We start from the raw sequence: 19,527 nt of genomic DNA on the forward strand, positions 1-19,527 counted from the left end.
TCTTTCTACCAATTAGTTTAAACCCATGATCCTGGTTGTTGACCTCCTCTGCTAAGATAAATCCACTCCATCTCAACCCCTCAATTTTATGCACCTCAATTAAATCTCCCCTTGGCTTCCTCTGTTCGAAAGAACACAACCCCAACCTCTCTGCACTTTCCTCAGAGCTAAAATTCCCCAGTCCTGAAGCAACAATCTCATTAATCTCATTTATATCCTGTTCCAGTACTATTATATCCTTGAGAAACAAAGGACTGCAGATGCTGGAATCTAGATGAAAAACACTATGATATTGGAGGAACTCAGCAGGCCAGGCAGCATCTGTGGAGAAAAACAGGTGGTCAACATTTTGGGCTAAGGTCCTTCTTCAGGACTCATCAATGTTTGGGGTTAGGACCCTTCTTCAGGATCTGTCCTGTCCTGAAGAAGGGTCCTGACCCAAAACGTTGACTGCCTGCTTTTCTCCATGGATGCTGCCTGGCCTGTTGAGTTCCTCCAGCATCATAGTGTTTTTCAACTATTATATCCTTCTTGGAATGCAGTCACCTGAATAGAAAACAGTATTCTACCCTGGTCTCACTAATTTATCAATTTCTCTGTTCTTTAATGAATAAAAGAAAGAATCAAATATGCTGCCTTAATTGTCTTGTCTTGATTCCTTTGTTCCTGTACATTTTTTCTCAGTATACTATCATTTATTGCATCTGTTGGCTTGTTTTCTTCTACAGATTCAAATCTATTTGTCTCTTTTATTTTTACCTGACCAATCCACTGAAATCTTCCTGTAGTCTACAGATTTCTTCCTGACTATAAATCGTACAATTTGTTTCTCAGCTCTGTTTCTCTAATTAATCAGATCATTTCCCTATCTTGGTCATTTTGTTCATCCAATAAAATTGTTTCAGTTCCAGGAAAGTTGTCAGAGTTGACTTTTTGTGATTACAAGCTTCCATTGTCTGAATTTCTTCACTGCATTTAAGAGGAAGTATTAATTCTCGGGCAGAAATGTGTCATATCATGTGGGTCGCCCAAGCGCAATGTGAGACCCAATCCATTTTAACAACTGGGCATGATTAACCTTCTACTGAACAGCTGTACATCCAAAAATGTTGTCCAGAGGCAATTTGTGGACTCTAATGGTCAATTGGCTAAAGGTCACCAAGGTAGTAATTAGACGAGTCACCGCATAGGGTATGTGGTTTTTTTTGCAGGATTGAAGGAGTGGGGAGTCCATGGCAGCAATGGCCCAAATTTTATTTGTTTGTCCAAAAGAAGTATTACTTCTGCAGGACTTCATTCAGTTCAGTAACAGGTATATTTGTATTGAAGTCCTGATGATACCAGAGGATGTTGTAAGTCAGGTGAGTGTTGATCCACCCAAGAAAATGACTCTGGAGCAAAAGAAATTGGTATTCACTTCTATGGGGGTGGGGGGGGGGGGGTGGTGGTGGTCAGTGGTCAGTGATGGTGTTGTGAGTGGGTAATTTCTCCATGATAGAAAAGCAAAAACTGCAGTTGGTGGAAATCAGAAATAAGATCAGAAAATATTGAAAATGGAAATAGACTGCGTCTGTGGTAAGAGAAACAGTAAATGTTTCAGGTTGATGATCTGAAAATTTCCCCTTTTAACATATTTTCAACTTTTGAAAATAGAAGGTTATGAATGCACACTATAGCTCAAATTTACTTTGGCAATTTAAATTATGTAGATCGGTATCTTGGCCCAGGGTATGTATCAGTGCAAAAGTAAGAAGATTCCAGAATTGAATTGTGATCTGTGCCATATTTACCAATCTCAGCAAGTTTATCTTGAGGAGGATGCACAAATAGTTTTGGGATCTCAGAGTATGGACAAAAATACTTCAGATTGCTACCCAGCAACTCCGGGTAAAAACGCTGGAAAGGAGATGTGGAAGGAAAGTCCTGTGTTAGATTATGGTGGCCTGTATGGTTCACAGTTTAAGCTCACACTTGAAGGATGGTCATTTGGCAAAAGTACTGCAAAACTAACAGCTAATATGAAATTACGCCAAAAATGTGCCAGGAGGGGAGGGATAAAGGAGGAAAGGAAAACAACTGGAAATAATCAAAGTGGGAAAACCAGCAGAATTTATATCTACGATTTAAATTTTTGCCCTAATAATCAATTGCCTTACTACCCATTTAAACTAATGATTTAATTTTTGTTACTTTTTAAATGTAACTAGGACAGAAAATGATTTCACATCCTTGGGATGTCCCAAAGCAGTTAACAACCAGTGAAACATTTTTGAGGTGTCATCACTGCTGTACTAGCGAAACATGGCAGCTAATTTGTGCACAGCAAAGCCAAACAAAAACCAACCAGCCATCTGTTTTTTTTAAGTAGTGGAAATGTTGGTTGTTTTAATTATCCAAATATATCCTTTCTCTTTGTTTTAAACAAAGTATATTGGAATACAAATAAATTTTAATAAATGCTACATTAGACATTTAATTCAAAGTTTGAGATGAGGATTTTACAGTATATTTGAAACATTAGATCTGTGCTGTACTGTGTGTAGTGAAATCATGCTGTGAAATGACAGTCAACTCAGTTTTATAAAACCTTAATATTTCTGAGGTAAATTTTTTCAAACATAAGAAAATTGAGGAAATATAGTTCAAATTTTAGTTAAGTAGGTGGCTGCCATTCTCTGTTGTGTGTCAAATGTGTGGGATTAAGGCAAGAAACAGGGAAATACATTGCTGTCTGCTATTAAATAGCCATTTTAGCAATAAACAAAATAATTCAATCAGGAGTTAAATTACCACCAAAGAGAAGTCAGCAAAACTTTGGTGAAGCCATTGCAGTACTCCTTGTGTCTAAAAATTTAGCAATGTTCTGTGAGTCCCAAAGAAAAATAACAGCTTATAATACACGATTAAATTGCTTTTGGCAGAAATCTCCAGTATTAGTATGCCATAGAAAAGTACAGTTTCAAATGACAACTCTGTTCATTTTTGATAATGCATGTTTATACATTAGAAATAAAATTCACTAAGCATTCCACAGAGATGGACTTATTTCTTTCACGTTAGCCTTTAGTATGGATAAATCCACTGTGGCGTAGTAATTGTAAATGACAAAAGTTACTGAAATTGTAGGTTGTTGATGAGTCTATTTAACATAATTTTGCGACAGTTATGTTCCTGGATTTTTAAATAGACATTATAATCAAGTAGCCTTATCAGAAACCATAATTGCTAGGAAACAATCTTTCATAAGGCCATTACTCTTATTTGGTCATATTGACCTCCTTTTCTATGGATCCTGTGGAAAATTAAGAGAGTGAATAGCAAGGACAATCTGTTAGACCTCGATTTAGGAAGTAGAATAAAATGAATAAGATAAAAGCTTATAAAAGGTTCAGAGAGCTAGGTAATGTCAGAGATCTAGAAGATTATAAGGCTAACAGGAAGGAGCTTAAGAAGGAAATTAGGAGAGCCAGAAGGGGCCATGAGAAGGCCTTGGCAGGCAGGATTAAGGAAAACCCCAAGGCATTCTACAGGTATGTGAAGAGCAAGAGGATGAGACGTGAAAGAATAGGACCCATCAAGCGTAACAGTGGGAAAGTGTGTGTGGATCTGGAGGAAATGGCTGAGGTACTTAATGAATACTTTACTTCAATATTCACTATGGAAAAGGATCTTGGTGATTGTAGTGATGACTTGCAGCAGACTGAAAAGCTTGAGCATGTAGATATTAAGAAAGAGGATGTGCTGGAGTTTTTGGAAAGCATCAAGTTGGATAAGTCGCTGGGACCGGATGAGATGTACCCCAGGCTACTGTGGGAGGCGAAGAAGGAGGTTGCTGAGCCTCTGGCAATGATCTTTGCATCATCAATGGGGACGAGAGAGGTTCTGGAGGATTGGAGGGTTGCGGATGTTGTTCCTTTATTCAAGAAAGGGGGTAGAGATACCCCAGGAAATTATAGACCAGTGAGTCTTACTTCAGTGGTTGGTAAGCTGATGGAGAAGATCCTGAGAGGCAGGATTTATGAACATATGGAGAGGTATAATATGATTAGAAATAGTCAGCATGGCTTTGTCAAGGGCAGGTCCTGCCTTACGAGCTTGATTGAATTTTTTTGAGGAGGTGACTAAACACATTGATGAAGGAAGAGCAGTAGATGCAGTGTCTATGGATTTCAGCAAGGCATTTGATAAGGTACCCCATGCAAGGCTTATTGAGAAAGTAAGGAGGCAGGGATCCAAGGGGACATTACTTTGTAGATTCAGAACTGGCATGCTTACAGAAGGCAAAGAATGGTTGTTGATGGGTCGTATTCTGCATGGAGTTCGGTGACCAGTGGTGTGCCTCAGGAATCTGTTCTGGGACCCTTACTCTTCGTGATTTTTATAAATGACCTGGAAGTAGAGGGATGGGTTTGTAAGTTTGCTGATGACACAAAGGTTGGAGGTGTTGTGGATAGTGTGGAGGGCTGTCAGATGTTACAGTGGGACATAGATAGGATGCAAAACTGGGCTGAGAAGTGGCAGATGGAGTTCAACCCAGATAAGTGTGAAGTGGTTCATTTTGGTAGGTCAGATATGATGGCAGAATATAGTATTGATGGTAAGACTCTTGGCAGTGTAGAGGATCAGAGGGATCTTGGGGTCCGAGTCCATAGGACGCTCAAAGCAGCTGCACAGGTTGACTCCGTGGTGAAGAAGACATACGGTGTATTGTCCTTCATCAATCGTGGATTAAATTTAGGAGCCGAGAGGTAATGTTGAAGCTATATAGGACCCTGGTCAGACCCCACTTGGAGTACTGTGCTCAGTTCTGGTCACCTCACTACAGGAAACATGGAAGCCATAGAAAGGGTGCAGAGGAGATTTACAAGGATATTGTCTGGATTGGGGAGCATGCCTTATGAAAACAAGTTGAGTGAACTCGGCCTTTTCTCCTTGGAGCGACGGAGGATGAGTGGTGACCTGATAGAGGTGTATAAGATGATAAGAGGCATTGATTGTGTGGATAGTCAGAGGCTTTTTCCCAGGGCTGAAATGGTTGCCACAAGAGGACACAGGTTTAAGGTGCTGGAGAGTAGGTACAGAGGAGATGTTGGGGTAAGTTTTTCACTCAGAGAGTGGTGAGCGCGTGGAATGGGCTGCCGGCAATGGTGGTGGAGGCGGATACGATAGGGTCTTTCAAGAGACTTTTGGATAGGTACGTGGAGCTTAGAAAAATAGAGGGCTATGGGTAAGCCTAGTAATTTCTAAGGTAGGGACATGTTCGACACAACTTTGTGGGCTGAAGGGCCTGTATTGTGCTGTAGGTTTTCTATGTTTCTATGTAATCTACAGAGATCATCTTGCTCTATATCTCATTCTTTTCTCTTACAATTTCACATTTCATAATAAGCTTCATACTTTTGTATATAGTAATTGTGCCGTAGTGTTGCTCAGTCAGGATTGTGCTTAAATCTATGAAATAATGGCACTAAAAGGTGACTTTAAATATCCTAAGATATAATGTAGGAAATACCTTATTTTGTTATTTCAAAATTCCAGCATGGAGTAATTGGGATTGTTAGCACATTTTATTCCCATCAAGATCCATAAAATATTGTCATGTGCACTTTTCTATGGTGCATTGTGTCATTGGCAAGTGGGGAATGAGTGGACGGCAGGCAATGATGTTGCCATTTTGGACTTCAGCACTCCAGATAAACACCCACTCTGAGCAAGTGAATACACATTAAGAAACATGAAGGGATTCTATCATTTAAAAGCTCATATTCTATTAAGAGGTTAGTTGCTGGTTGATTCCTTAAGACTGCAGCTAGTGTTCTCTATATAATTGCTGCTTTTTACAGTTATGTCTTGTTGCAACTTTCTGTCAGGAATGCTGTGATGGATGTTGAATGACAGTTTGTAGATTTGAAGGCTTTTACATGAGTGTGTGTGGTAGGCATTCTTCATGAAATTGGACATAACTGGGAGAATGAGCAGAATAAAAAGAAAATAGAGAGGATCCTGGTAAAAATTTGTACCTTATTAGGCTGTTAAGGAAACAAATTTCCTATCTAAACCTCAGCAAGGTGAAATTGACAACTGCATTTCGATAAAAAAAATTATTCCTGAAAACTGCCACCACTGCATCTACAACTGCAGCCTCAATGAAGGGAGAATACAGCTGCACGAGTGGCAGTGTTGGCTACCAAGGAACTGTAGTGTGTCACACTCCAAGTATCCACATGGAGTTATTTACAAAATGTTGTGATTTGTTTTGCACTGTTATGTAAGGGAGGTCACGGGGAAAAACACTTGCCGATATGGAAAGCACTTGATAAGCAAGAGAATGAAGAACAGGTGGAGGAAAAGGAAGAGAAAGGGAACTAGTAATCTTGACAACCTTCCTCTGACAGTCTGTCCATGAATATGGTACCGAATAGTCACAACCTTAGTTTTCTGAGAACTGCATCATCTTGGCTGGTAACAGTCCAGGATTGCTGTTTACAGGTAACGATAAGGGCGCTGTTGAACTGGGAGGGAAAGTATCAGGTTTTTGGTCCATGGGTCTATTACCAGTTATTGAAGTGAATCACCATCTATCCATATAACATTTTGACTTTCTTGTGATACAGAATGCCATTGACTGACTGTGCTGCTTTGTCCGTGTCACATGTTGGTTTGGATTATTTAGCAACCAAGAAGGATTCTACTTCTGAAGTATCTAGCTGGTGCTTGGTCTCATGCCATTTGTCTGACCATGTGAAGCCCCTGACCATTCTATTCCTAATGTGCAGGGTCATTAACTGCAGATGGGTTCTTTGGGCATCACTCCTGTTGTTGACGTCCCACAGTTATCTGCTCTCACTCCAGTATATCTGTGGAATGCCTCTTTGTCCCCTGCAGAAACAGGACATCTCTCCTACTTTGGGACTCGCCCATCAAGGCCATCACTATAATGTTTGGAGATCATGCAGCTTGCTCTCTCTTATGTTGTAGTGTTCATCAATCTTTTCCATTATCAGAATCACTTGTAGAATTATTGATTACTCCTGCTAATGTGATAGCCAATTAACAGCAATGTATCTGCAGCCTGGGTTAACCATAATTAAAATGAGCAGGCGGCACAAAATTAGTTTGCTGCTTACATTGCAACCAATAGATATAGCGTGGTCACCCTTTATTCATCACAGTTTTGACTTCCCTTTTTGGACTCTATCAAATTTAGGTCCTTGGGAGCCATATTGATTATAAAACTTTAATTTCGAGGGACGGTGAGAGATATTTGGCAGTATGAATGATAAAAAGCAATAGTAACGGACTGTGCTGTTTTACTTTAAAATTAATTTATTTCATTATCTCCCTTTTCTAACAGAGGCAGAAGCTGCTAAGAGAGATTGGAGACCAGAAGCTTCCATATTTAACACCCAAAGATGTGGAGTTTCAACAGCTGGTATGCTAATATGCTATGAAACTGCAAAGTGCACTTAATTATTGTAAATATTCCACCATTGCCTAATAACCATTACCACACAGAAAGAGTTTATGACATCAAAAAACACCTTTTTAAATTCAAATCTATTATAATGCTGAATGTCAAGTCGAGTTTATTGTCATGTACGGTGAGGTACAGATGCAATGAAAAACTTGCTTGCAGCAGCATCACAGGCACATAGAATATAAATAATACAAACATTTTACATAAGTTATGCAAGACAGTGAAGAGCGAGAGAGAAAAAGACTGTGCAAAAACCAGACCTTAGTGCAAAAAAAAGACACAGACAAGTCCATGGTAGTGCAAGAGGTGGTCCCTAGTGTTCCATTACTGAAGTAGGGTTAGGGATGTTTAGGTTGGTTCAAGAACTGATGGTTGTAGGAAAGTAGCAGATCCTGAACCAGGCACTGTGGGACTTGGCTTCTGTACCTCTTGCCTGATGGTAACAGAAGAGGGCATGAACAGGACACTGGGAATCCTTGATGATAGATGCCACCTTCTTAAGGCAGGGCCTTCTGTAGATGCTGTCAGTAGTAGGGAGGGATATGCCCGTGATGGACCAGGCTGTATTCCCTACTCTCTGCAGCCTCCTGTGTTCCAGTGCTTTGGAATTGCCATACCAGGCCATGATGCATCCAGTCAGGATATTTTCAATAGTGCATCTGTAGAAGTTTGAGAGTATTTAGTGACATGCCAAATCTCCCTAAGCTTCTAAGAAAGTAGAAGCATTGGCACACCTCCTTCTTGATTGCATCTATGTGTTGGGCCCAGGACAGGTAATCTGCGTTGTTAATTTGAAGCTGCTTACTCTCTCCACCTCTAACCCACCAATAAGAACTGGTGGGTGGTCTCCTGACTTCCCCTTTCTGAAGTTAACGATTAGCTCCTTGGTTTTGTTGATGTTAAGCGTGATGTTGTTATTGCGATACTACTCAACCAGATATTATATCTCACTTTGACTCATTCGGTCAACAACAGTGATATTGTCAGCGAATTTATAGATGGTATTGGAAATATAATGAATATATTAGGTATGCATTAAATCCTGATATAATATCTGGTAGGATTTTTGCATTGCGCCTATCAATGTAGGGCAAGAGGTAATACACCTGTACTGCTGTGTGAGTTCATTCTTAGGACTGTTGGTCATTTGATTTATAAATTATTAGGTTATTAGGCCACTATAATTGATTAGGCTGATGTTCTACATCAGCTCTACCTTCCTGGGCAGTCCACTGTTCTCTTAATTCCCTTAGTGTCTGAAAATCTATTAATTTCTGCCTTGGATATATTTAATGATGGCGCTTCTACAGATTTAGAATAAGATATTATGAACAATTACAAGTAAGAAGACATGTTTAGTTTAGTGAAATGCAACAACAGTGCTTCTTGTACAATATACATGAAGAATTATGTTTTCACATTGCTAGTAAGGATTTCAGACAATGCTTTCAATGAGTGGAGTAGCATGTTGCTTAACCTTTTAGCTCTGTTACGAAAGCAAAATACGGCAGATAGCTTTCTTGTCACAGAAACTGCCCTGTTTTCTGAGTACTTCCAGCATTTTCTGGTTTTTTTTGTTTCAAATCAATGACTTGTTATTAAAACTAATGAAAGGTCATTGCACAGAGAAGCTAAATTTATTTTTCTCCCCATTGATGATGCCTAATCTGATGAGTTGTTCCAGCAATTTGCATTTGTGTTTTGAATTTCCAGTATATGCTTTAACATTGCACTGCTTTTTTGCAATTATACAAAAAGTTGTTCTAAAAGTAGTCATAGGATATGATTATTTTGAACATTTTTCTGATGGTAAATTTATGTTTTATGCGCGAAAGTGATAGATTCCAATGAACATTCTATCATCTTTGTACTGCTGCAGTAAATTTATCAGATATACTGATATTGAGTTGTTGCTTCACACCACTCACACGATAAGTAATGAAATCCACATTTAGTACTTCGAATACTTCTTAATTTTTTAACTTATTATCATGTAATGCATAGGTACTGCAGGGACTCTTAATCTCTCCTTGCACTTTTAGCATTATCCAGAGAAATGTGTGATATACTGAAGAGCTTTTGGAAGATGTGTATTAATAGAAAAGTGTAATGGAAAACATTTTGTTTCTCTGTTTAGTCAAAGGCTAAATATTCCAAATTACACTTGAGACAAGCCAGCTGTGTACCTGAGGAAATTCATCAAAAAGTTCAGCAAGGATTGACAGCTCTGCGAGATTACAAATGTTTTGCACAAGATCTTGTTCAAATAAAAGGCAAAGATGTTCTTACACCAGTTTATCGACTACTTGTAGGAAACCCAGGCCACACATATCGCTACTTGGATACAAGGCTGTTTGCAATACCTTGGCCGACCCATGGTGTTGAGGTGAAGTACAGCAGTGATGAAATAGGTAAAGCCTGCCAAGCTATTAAAGATCTTAATGAATACTTTAATGCGGAAGCAGTGAAGATTTTGTTAGATCATTATTCAGCTGTGAATAAGGAAATGGGATTTGTGGAGAAGACAACAACTTCTACTTCAGTTGAGGGCTCCGAGAGTGTGAAAGGAGTTCATTACAGTCAACAAAACAATGCTGATACTGCGCTAAAAAATAGAACATCCTTTAATGTGGCTCTTTTGAACTACATGGACCCTTCAAAAATGAAATACTTAAAAGAGGAACCTTATTTTGGAATGGGAAAGATGGCTGTGAGTTGGCATCGTGATGAGAACCTGGTGGAAAGGTCAACTGTTGCAGTGTATAACTACAGCTGTGATGGTATGTATGGAAAGGAGTGGAGAATTACCGCATTACTACGTGCTGTTTTAATGTTTCCACCCCCTGAAGCTTGCTTCACACACAGAGGCTGCACACCTGCAAACTTGTAAACTAATTTAGATTTACTGTTTGCTAATTGTTTTAGAGTGCTGCAGAAATGTTAAATCGACACGTGTGGGCATACATGTTTCTGTATTTTATGGAATCCATTTTGTTTACATAAGTTGCCCTATACTTTTTATGCATGCAGTGCTTGTGTGTACTGTAATTACCTAACTGGTTGGATGCCAAGAATATAAAATCTGTAACAAAAATTTCATTGCTGGGTCCCTCAGGTGCACATTTCAACTCGTATAAATGCTTTTATTGTCATTGACATCATCATCTCTATTGGAGTGATTTGTCAAAAATGAACTAGCTGTTGCTGCCTGCTGATTTTATTACCATATACTTCGCTTTCAAGATACTACTGGGGTTAGCTTTGAACAGAAGTACTTCGTTCGGTTTCTACCATTGTTTGTAATATGCTTTCTTTGGTTTCTGTCGAAGGAACCCAGACATTACAAACAAATCTTTGACAAATGGTATGCCACATTTTTCATGTAAATTAATCAAAAGAACACAGTTTTGGTTTTATTTTATCTTCAAAATCATAATAATCTAGCTTATTTGTTGTCCATAATTATTGGAGCTTTTAAATGCCTAACCTGTGTGCTCTGCTTGAACTTTGGGTTATAACGATAAAACTTCTTGGGGGAAAAAGAAACTCAAAAAAATAACTCATTTTAACGAGCACATTCCAAAGGTGCTGGATTTATTAGGAAACCCCAGGAAACCTTGATTGAAATTACTCTTTTTGATTGTAGTTCTGTATTTTATTGGTGCCATATTGGGAACAGTGTTGCAGTTGGACGATGTCTGCCAAAAGTTAGGGAAATTCTGTCAAACAGACATCTAGTTAGCCCACAGAGGTTTCTTGCTGTACTTGTTATGCTCCATTATGTTAAAGTACCTTCAGAGCAGTGTTGTTTGTATATTTTCTTCAATCACTACTGTGAAATTATGTTCTAAATTTTATGAGCAAGAACTTTTAACAAAATCCACTAAGAAACTTGCTTTTGTGAGAGGCATTATTTTTTTATTTCCATGCTCTGAGCTCAGACTATAGAGTATCCAAGATTGCAGCAGGCAATTGGGGCTTTTCATTATGTTTTTATTTACAGTCGAGCGTAACTGAGATCACTTGACAGATTACAGTGCATATGTTAGACAGTTGGACATTCTGATGAGAGGTTTCTGCAATGCATGAAATCCCTAATCACTTAAGCACTGACTAAATTCATTAGTCTGCTTTATGTAATCTGCTTCTGAATATGCAGCTTGTCTCTAAAGGAGACGTATATTTTACTGAGGTTTTTGAGGTTCTAATAAATCATTTTTACTCAACTCTTGCCCTTTCTCCTGTACAGATTTAGGACCTGCCTCGGATGAAAGCAACAAGAACTCAGTTGAGGGCAGAGACCCAGCACTTTGGCATGTTGGCCTAAAAATAGCCTGGGACATTGCAACACCAGGGCTGGCATTGCCGCTATACCCTGGCGACTGTTACTTCATGCTTGGTAACTTTTGTTTAGAACTATACCTACTTAGCTTTCCCAGTTCCCATGAATTACTCTGGGTAGTGCAGGTCAAGTAATTCAAATGTTGCCTTAATAAAATCTACAGGTATTCTAATCTTTTTTTTAAATGTAAAATCTATGGGAATGGCTTCACTTATACTGTGCTTGTGATAGCTTCTGATATCCAAACCATTGCAGTAAAAGGACAACATCAGGTGGTGGTTGGGAACTTTCCTCTGTTCAAAAAAAATAACAGGAATTTGAATTGTTTATGAAGAAATTGTAATCTTTCCGACCACCTTTGGGTGATGTGTTCTTCATCACTGTCAACTAATCTAAAATTCTATGTTACCCACATTTACCCATGTAAATACTTTCAGTCAAAATAAGTGTTAGTATTATGAACTAATATTGTTAATCAGTCATTAAGTTGGAATGAAGCAGTTTGATATGAGTATTCTCATTCAATGTGTGTAGTTGGGATATGAGACAAAATAAAATTGTCCTGCTGTGCCATACCATAGGTAGAAATTTTGCTTTGAAACAAATGGTAATTTGAACTTCATGGTTTTTTTTACACAAAGGAAACAGTTTCACTTAATTAACAATAAAATATTGGTCTGCAGAGGAAGTGTGTACTGGGTCCTGCTGTCTCAGATGCAGGTTCCAGTGTGTCTGATACACGAGTTGCTGAGTGTGAGCCATAAATTCACACACACACACTAAGAAGGTGTGTGAAAGGTTTAATACTTACTGAGCCCAGAAGTCTAGTTAAATAGGGCTGTTATAGATTCAGTGCTAAAGAATGTGAATATTGTCCTCTCCTAAATACTTGGAACAATGATGCTTCATCTATACTTACCCATGTTGACATTTGGTCCGTTAGAGAGGAAACCAACATAAAGAGGTTTAGAAGTGATAACAGAGTGATGACTACGTGCTTACCCTGGTTATGACCTTGTCATGGAGACACTTATGCTATCAAATATCAGCCCCCAGTCAACTCCTATGTATCAATACTTTTTTTTAACAAAAATGGGGCTTCGGTATATTTTTGATTGGGCTTGAACTTTGCAGTGATTTTAATAAAGAAAGTAATTACAGAGTGGAATAGGCAAATGAGTCCATACTTAGGAATCATAGGCAAATGTGACACTTAGTTGGTGATTTAAATAAATAGTATAACCAAAAACATATGGGACATTTGTAGTTCTAAAGCAAAATAAGTTTTAAAAAAAATACATACTTGTTTCCCCTAATTTATAGTTTCCCACATAGTTCCCTGATTGAGAGATGGTGCTGACGTTTGTGTTACATGCCAGTTTGTAATGGATCAAGGCATTCTATACCATTCAGGATTGACTTAATATTCTTCTTATTTGGGTGAGCGATTTTTGACCACAAAGAACAGAGACAAAGGATATTCGCACAGGAAACCTGGAATTGTGGGCTTCCGGATGCCTGGTGAAATTATGCGCAACATGTCTTTTAAGTTTTCTCAACATGTTACCTGACTAACCGATTGCTGTTTTTGTTAGCAAGCTGGCAAGAAAGCAGCTGAGGAATAAATGTCAAGTTTGTAGGAGATAGCAGTAAAGGTGACAAGTGAAATTGGAAGTTGTGGAGAGGACAAGGAACAGTTGAGATTATGGGGAGTGGGCATGGATGGGAGAGACTCAGTTTAGGAGAGTGGAGGTGATGTGCATGGGATTTGAAGATTGCTGACAAGGGGATTCTGAGAACAAGAGGGCAATGGGTGTTGAAGCTCAGTGTAACCAAGATGCTCGATGTGCATTGGAGATAACAGGTAAGAGAAAAGGTGGAGATCACGGGGTGAGGAAAGTTGGAAAACATGAGGGAAAAGTGGGAATTCATTGATTTCAGTGTGGAAAACATTGGGCGTTTGTGGGGAAGAAGAGAGGAGTCAGACATTGCAGTAACTGCAAAAAGGTTAGTTGAATGCTTATGTTTAAATCTGTAGTGGACTGAGGAAACAGACATTTTAAAGATTAGGTAATTATGAAAATGTGGGATAGTTAGTTCTGTGCTCAAAGGTAGAATAATAGGGCGGGGAAGGAAGAAAAAAAGTCTCTCTGGTGGAATTTTGCATGAGTAAGCTCTAGGGAACAGAGAAAATCACTGTCAGCCCAGTGAAGACACATATCCCATGGATCTGGTTCTTGCCTTTTATCTGGTGGGTTTCAAGATCTATGGGTCTTCATGGGTTAAAAACAAAACAGTTAAATGAAAGTGTACACCCTCCTTAAGAGAAAATTTATTGACCAACCTGTATGAGAAACGTGGAGAGTGGAATAGAGACTTTACGAGAAGCAGGGTGTCTGTGGGAAACCATGGACTCAGTGGATACCAGTCGCTGACCTATCCCTTGAAATGGAGGTAGTCTAGGAAGGGAAGGCAAGAGTCAGATGGACCAGGTGAAAGTAGAAGCAGTGTGGGAATTGGCAGCAGCAGTGATAGAACTTTAAGTTCTGTTTGAGAATAAGAAGCAGTACCTCCCTGCTCACCCACCTGTCCCAGCTGACCCACCTTCATTAAAAGTGGGTGGGTAGAACAGTAAGAACTTTACCAGTGGTCTTCATGATCCATCTGTTTTTAGAGGTTAAATGTTCCCCCCCAACTTGGACTGTGCTCAATTATTCTAAAATCTCATTCCTTAGCCATTGATAATGTATAGCAATCCATCATATGGAAATGTTGAAGGAACTTGCACCTTTTCCCCTCACTTCCACCATAACATCTAATTTTAAATGTTCTGAATTTATTTTTGAATTATACCTGTTGCAAACCCAGTTAATTGCATTTGCCTAAATATGAAAACTGCAAAGTTACCAAATTTTAACTATGTTACCTGATTAGCTTTGAGTTTCATGAAAGGTATGAAAATGCCAATATGGGAGCAATTTGAATGGATAATTTGAATGAATATTGATACATTGCTAGAAACTAGTAAATATGTTTAACAGGAAAAATCTGGAGGCTATTTCAAAATTTGCTTTTGGCTCAGACAAAACTAAACAAGTTTTTTAATCTATTCGCAATAGTTAGAATTTAAAACAACTATAAATTCCTGTCAAATATCTCACTTTAAGCAATTCACTATGGTTAATAACCTAAGTTGCCTTAAATGATTTTCACACTGCATTCCACACACTTTCTACACTGTAAATTGTTTTTATTGAAGAGTAATTATAACTCCTGAATGTTGTTTTTTTAATTCAAATTATACACTTTTCCTTAACATGTAACATCTGCTGAAAAGATTACATTTACAAAACTAAGCCCAGAGGACCACAAGTGCTTGTAGCACAGAAGGAGGCCATTTAGCCTATTGTATCTACACCATCTTTTTGCTAAAGTAATTCAAAACAAATCCCACTGGGGTACCTTAGGGCAAAGAAGCTAAAGTTTTACCCCATTTATTTGGTGTATACTATTAACTGTCATTTTTCAATCATTGCTGGCCTGTTAGTTTAACTTTAAAGGTGAGAAATCATTGGAATCAAATCCAAAGGATTGCATGAGCCCTCATTTAGAAAGGCACAGATTAATCAGGGATAGACAGCATGGTTTTGTTATGAGCGTTCCTGTTTGACTAACTTGATGGAATATTTTTGTAATGATTTAAACTGACATATAAGGGGGTGCATAAGGGCGGGGGGGAGGTGCTTCTGGGATTATGATGCTGGCACATGCTAGAAATAAAAACGGCAGCATAGTTGACAATGAGAAGAAAGGCTTTAGATTGCAGGAAGATATGGGGGGTCTGATCAATTGAGCACAAAAGTGGCAAATTTAATCCAGAGATAATGCATTTGAGGAGGTGTTACAACCTAAGAGAACCTTTTGAGCCAGGTAAGACCTTGATATTCCAATTTTCTGACTTTCTTGAAGACATGCTTTTTATTCATGGCAGGCATACTTAGATTTCAGTGTTAGCCAAACTCAGACAATGCCTTGATTACTCAACAGCAGAGATTAATTTTTCAACCATTGAGTTTATAAGTCATCTAAAACATTGTTGGTTTCCACTAGCTTATCTATAAATTGTACAATTATAAGATGAGATGTTTACTTGATACTGAGAGAACGAACTTGATTCTTTGTCAGGCATTGCGACTTAAATATTCAATTACCTCACTTGATCCTGTGAACTGCCAAGTCTGTCTTCTATCTTCTGTTGGAGGGACTATATCCTTGTTTGGCAAACTAAATCTACGTATAGATCTTTGATGTCACTTAGCTTGAGATCTTAGCATTATTTTATACAATGTAATGAAGATTATTTTTGACTGTGGACTGATAATATTTGAATTTTTTGTAATGAAATATTGCCCAGCTTTTAAATCTAAAGAGCAAGTAATGGTAAATTGTAAACATGTGTATTCTCATCTAATGATGAAAAATTTATCTTTGCAGACCTAATCAAATAACCCTGTAAGCTGCACGTAAACTGCAGTTTTGCCTTTCTAGTCGATAGTTATGTTACAGTTTCAACTAATATATGCTGTGAATACAGGAAGACAAGAATAGAAGAGTGAAGCAGGGTGAGGCTGAGACGCGCATCCAACCCTCTGCAGTGTGTGCCAATTTTCTTTCTGCCTGTTTCAATGTTCTGCTGTTAATCAAGATCACCTTTTATTTTGTGCATCACCCTCATTGATTGTTCTAGTCATCAAAAAAGTTGTTCATCAAGAAGAATATGTGTCTAATGCAATATTGCATATTGTGAATACTGAAGGGGACCAGGAAAAGATAGAAGAAATGTTTGAGGTTCAAGACCCTTTGCCTGTACTCTTTTGCCCAGTCTGACAAAAGGTCTTGGACCTGAAATGTTATCTCTGTTTCTGTTTCCATAACTGCTGCCTGATCTCTTAAGTGTTTCTAGCATTTTTTGTTCTTGAAATAAATTGATTTGGAAATAAACAACAAACAACATTTTAAGCTTTCACCTTTGATTTAGTGTTGCTGTTGAGTGACAGCAATGCATTCACAAATAAGACCTGGTCATCAAGATCAGAATCTAATCTGATAACATTGAATTGATGTATCTGATATACGTGAGGGGCTTATTGCACAAGATGATCATTAATTACTTGGGATGTCTGACTATCCACTAATATTAAGAGTTATCATTATGCAAAAACAAGTAAAACAAGGTTGAGAGCAATATAGAACCATAGAACAATACAGCACAATACAGGCCCTTTGGCCCACCATGTTGTGCCGCCCTTCAAACCACACCTAAGACTATCTAACCCCTTCCTCCCACATATCCCTCCATCTTAAATTCCTCCATATGCTTATCTAACAATCTCTTGAACTTGTCCAATGTATCAGCCTCCACCACCACCCCAGGCAGCGCATTCCATGCACCAGCCACTCTCTGGGTGAAAAACCTCCCTCTGACATCTCCCTTGAACTTCCCACCCATTACCTTAAAGCCATGTCCTCTTGTTTTGAGCATTGGTGCCCTGGGAAAGAGGCGCTGGCTGTCCACTCTATCTATTCCTCTCAATGTCTTGTATACCTCTATCATGTCTCCCCTCATCCTCCTCCTCTCCAATGAGAACAGCCCTAGCTCCTCTCCTCATAATCCGTACTCTCTAATCCAGGCAGCATCCTGGTATATCTCTGCACCCTCTCCAACGCCTCCACATCCTTCCTATAATGAGGCGACCAGAACTGGACACAGTACTCTATAAGTGTGGCCTAACCAGAGTTTTGTAAGGCTGCATCATCACTTCGCGGCTCTTAAACTCGATCCCCCAACTTATGAAAGCTAACATCGCATAAGCTTTCTTAACTACCCTATCTACCTGTGAGGCAACTTTCAGTGATTTGTGGATATGAACCCCCAGATCCCTCTGCTCCTCCACACTGCCCAGAATCATGCCATTTACCTGGTACTCCGCCTTGGAGTTTGTCCTTCCAAAGTGTACGACCTCACACTTCTCTGCATTGTACTCCATCTGCCACGTCAGCCCAGCTCTGCATCCTATCAATATCGCTCTGCAAGCTTCGACAGCCCTCCACACTATCCACAACACCACCAATCTTTGTGTCATCTGCAAACTTGCTAACCCAGCCTTCCACCCCCTCATCTAAATCATTAATAAATATCATAAAAAGTAGAGGTCCCAGAACCGATCCCTGTGGGACACCACTAGTCACAGCCCTCCAATCCGAATGCACTCCCTCCACCACAACCCTCTGCTTTCTACAGGAAAGCCAATTCTGAATCCACACAGCCAAGCCTCCCTTGATCCCTTGGCCTCCGACCTTCTGAAGAAGCCTACCATGCGGAACCTTGTCAAATGCCTTACTAAAATCCATGTGGACCACATCTACTACACTACCCTCATCAATCTTCCTGGTCACCTCCTCAAAGAACCCTATCAGGCTTGTGAGGCAAGATCTTCCCTTCACAAAGCCATGCTGGCTGTCCCTAACCAGTCCATGATTCTCTAAATGCTCATAGACCCTATCTCTTGGAATCCTTTCTAACAGCTTACCCACCACAGATGTAAGGCTCACTGGCCTGTAATTCCCTGGACTATCCCTACTACCTTTCTTGAATAAGGGGACAACATTTGCCACCCTCCAATCCTCCGGTGCCATCCCAGTGGACAACGAGGACTCAAAGATCCTAACCATTGGTTCAGCAATCTCCTCCCTTGCCTCATGAAGCAGCCTGGGGAATATTCTGTCAGGCCCCGGGGACTTATCTGTCCTAATATTTTCTAACAACTCCAATATGTTAGGGGTTAAGGATGATCTAGTTCCACATCAGATCTGTGGGTCCTGTGGTGATCGAAAAGCCCAATGTGGAATGAATTTCATCATCACACCTCTGCTGAACGATGGCTCCTGAGAGATTGAGTATTTTCCAGGGTCTTGTTGTGCACCTATACTGTCAGGGGATGGCATTGTACAGCATGGGAAGGTTTGTAGAGGACCTTTTGTTTTGAGGGTGTGGAGTGCAAGGCCCAGTGAATGAAATGATCATGACTTGGAGCTCAGCTTCTTTGTGCACATACAATCCGTGAAACATCTGAGCAAAAGAGTATTCAAAACTATGTTTTGGTGCCTATGTTTCTATCAGTCCTCGTTTGCCATTGTGACTAATGATAAATTTAAATTCAAAGATAAAAGTAAACTAAATATAGAACTGGACTTAATATTAGAATTGTAAACCATTCACTCTCATGTTCCAGAAATGAACTTTAGACATATATAATAATGCTCTCAGGCTGTGTTATTTCTTTGGCAATAAGATATATCTCCTCCTCATGCGCTTCCTCCCTATTCGTGACCTTTTTTTGACTATTTCAACCGAGGATTATACTGAAAAGTTCTCCTCAAATTTGCAGCCCTTAGTTTTTATTCTTTATCTGCTTTATATTGGCAAGAAACAACAGACACCAGAAGCACTCACTTTTTGAAATGTTTCTAACACCAATGAATAATTAAGTATTTGCCAAAAGTTGTCTGGAGTGATTTTCACACTGGGACAATTCACAATCACTTTTTAACTGTGTGTTATGCTAATCTATTTAATAAAACATTACACCAGGCATGTGCTCATTGACGTCAATGGGCAGTGATTCTTTCTTGTTTGCTGACATCACTG

At 39.1% G+C, this 19,527-nt stretch overlaps 1 protein-coding gene across 3 annotated transcripts in view; it reads left to right on the forward strand.

Annotated features, from left to right (window-relative positions):
* fto (FTO alpha-ketoglutarate dependent dioxygenase) overlaps nt 1-19,527 on the forward strand; it is a 282,289-nt gene that overhangs the window by 43,852 nt on the left and 218,910 nt on the right. For 2 of the 3 annotated variants that reach the window (XM_052028261.1, XM_052028262.1), the window contains exons 2-4: nt 7,355-7,432; nt 9,615-10,257; nt 11,727-11,876. In XM_052028261.1, coding sequence (XP_051884221.1) covers nt 7,355-7,432; nt 9,615-10,257; nt 11,727-11,876 — 871 coding nt within the window. The remainder of the gene's footprint in view (nt 1-7,354; nt 7,433-9,614; nt 10,258-11,726; nt 11,877-19,527) is intronic. The other variant, XM_052028263.1, reaches the window with a different exon arrangement.

This window comes from Pristis pectinata, chromosome 13 (assembly GCF_009764475.1).
Source record: "Pristis pectinata isolate sPriPec2 chromosome 13, sPriPec2.1.pri, whole genome shotgun sequence".
Taxonomy (NCBI): Eukaryota; Metazoa; Chordata; class Chondrichthyes; order Rhinopristiformes; family Pristidae; genus Pristis; species Pristis pectinata.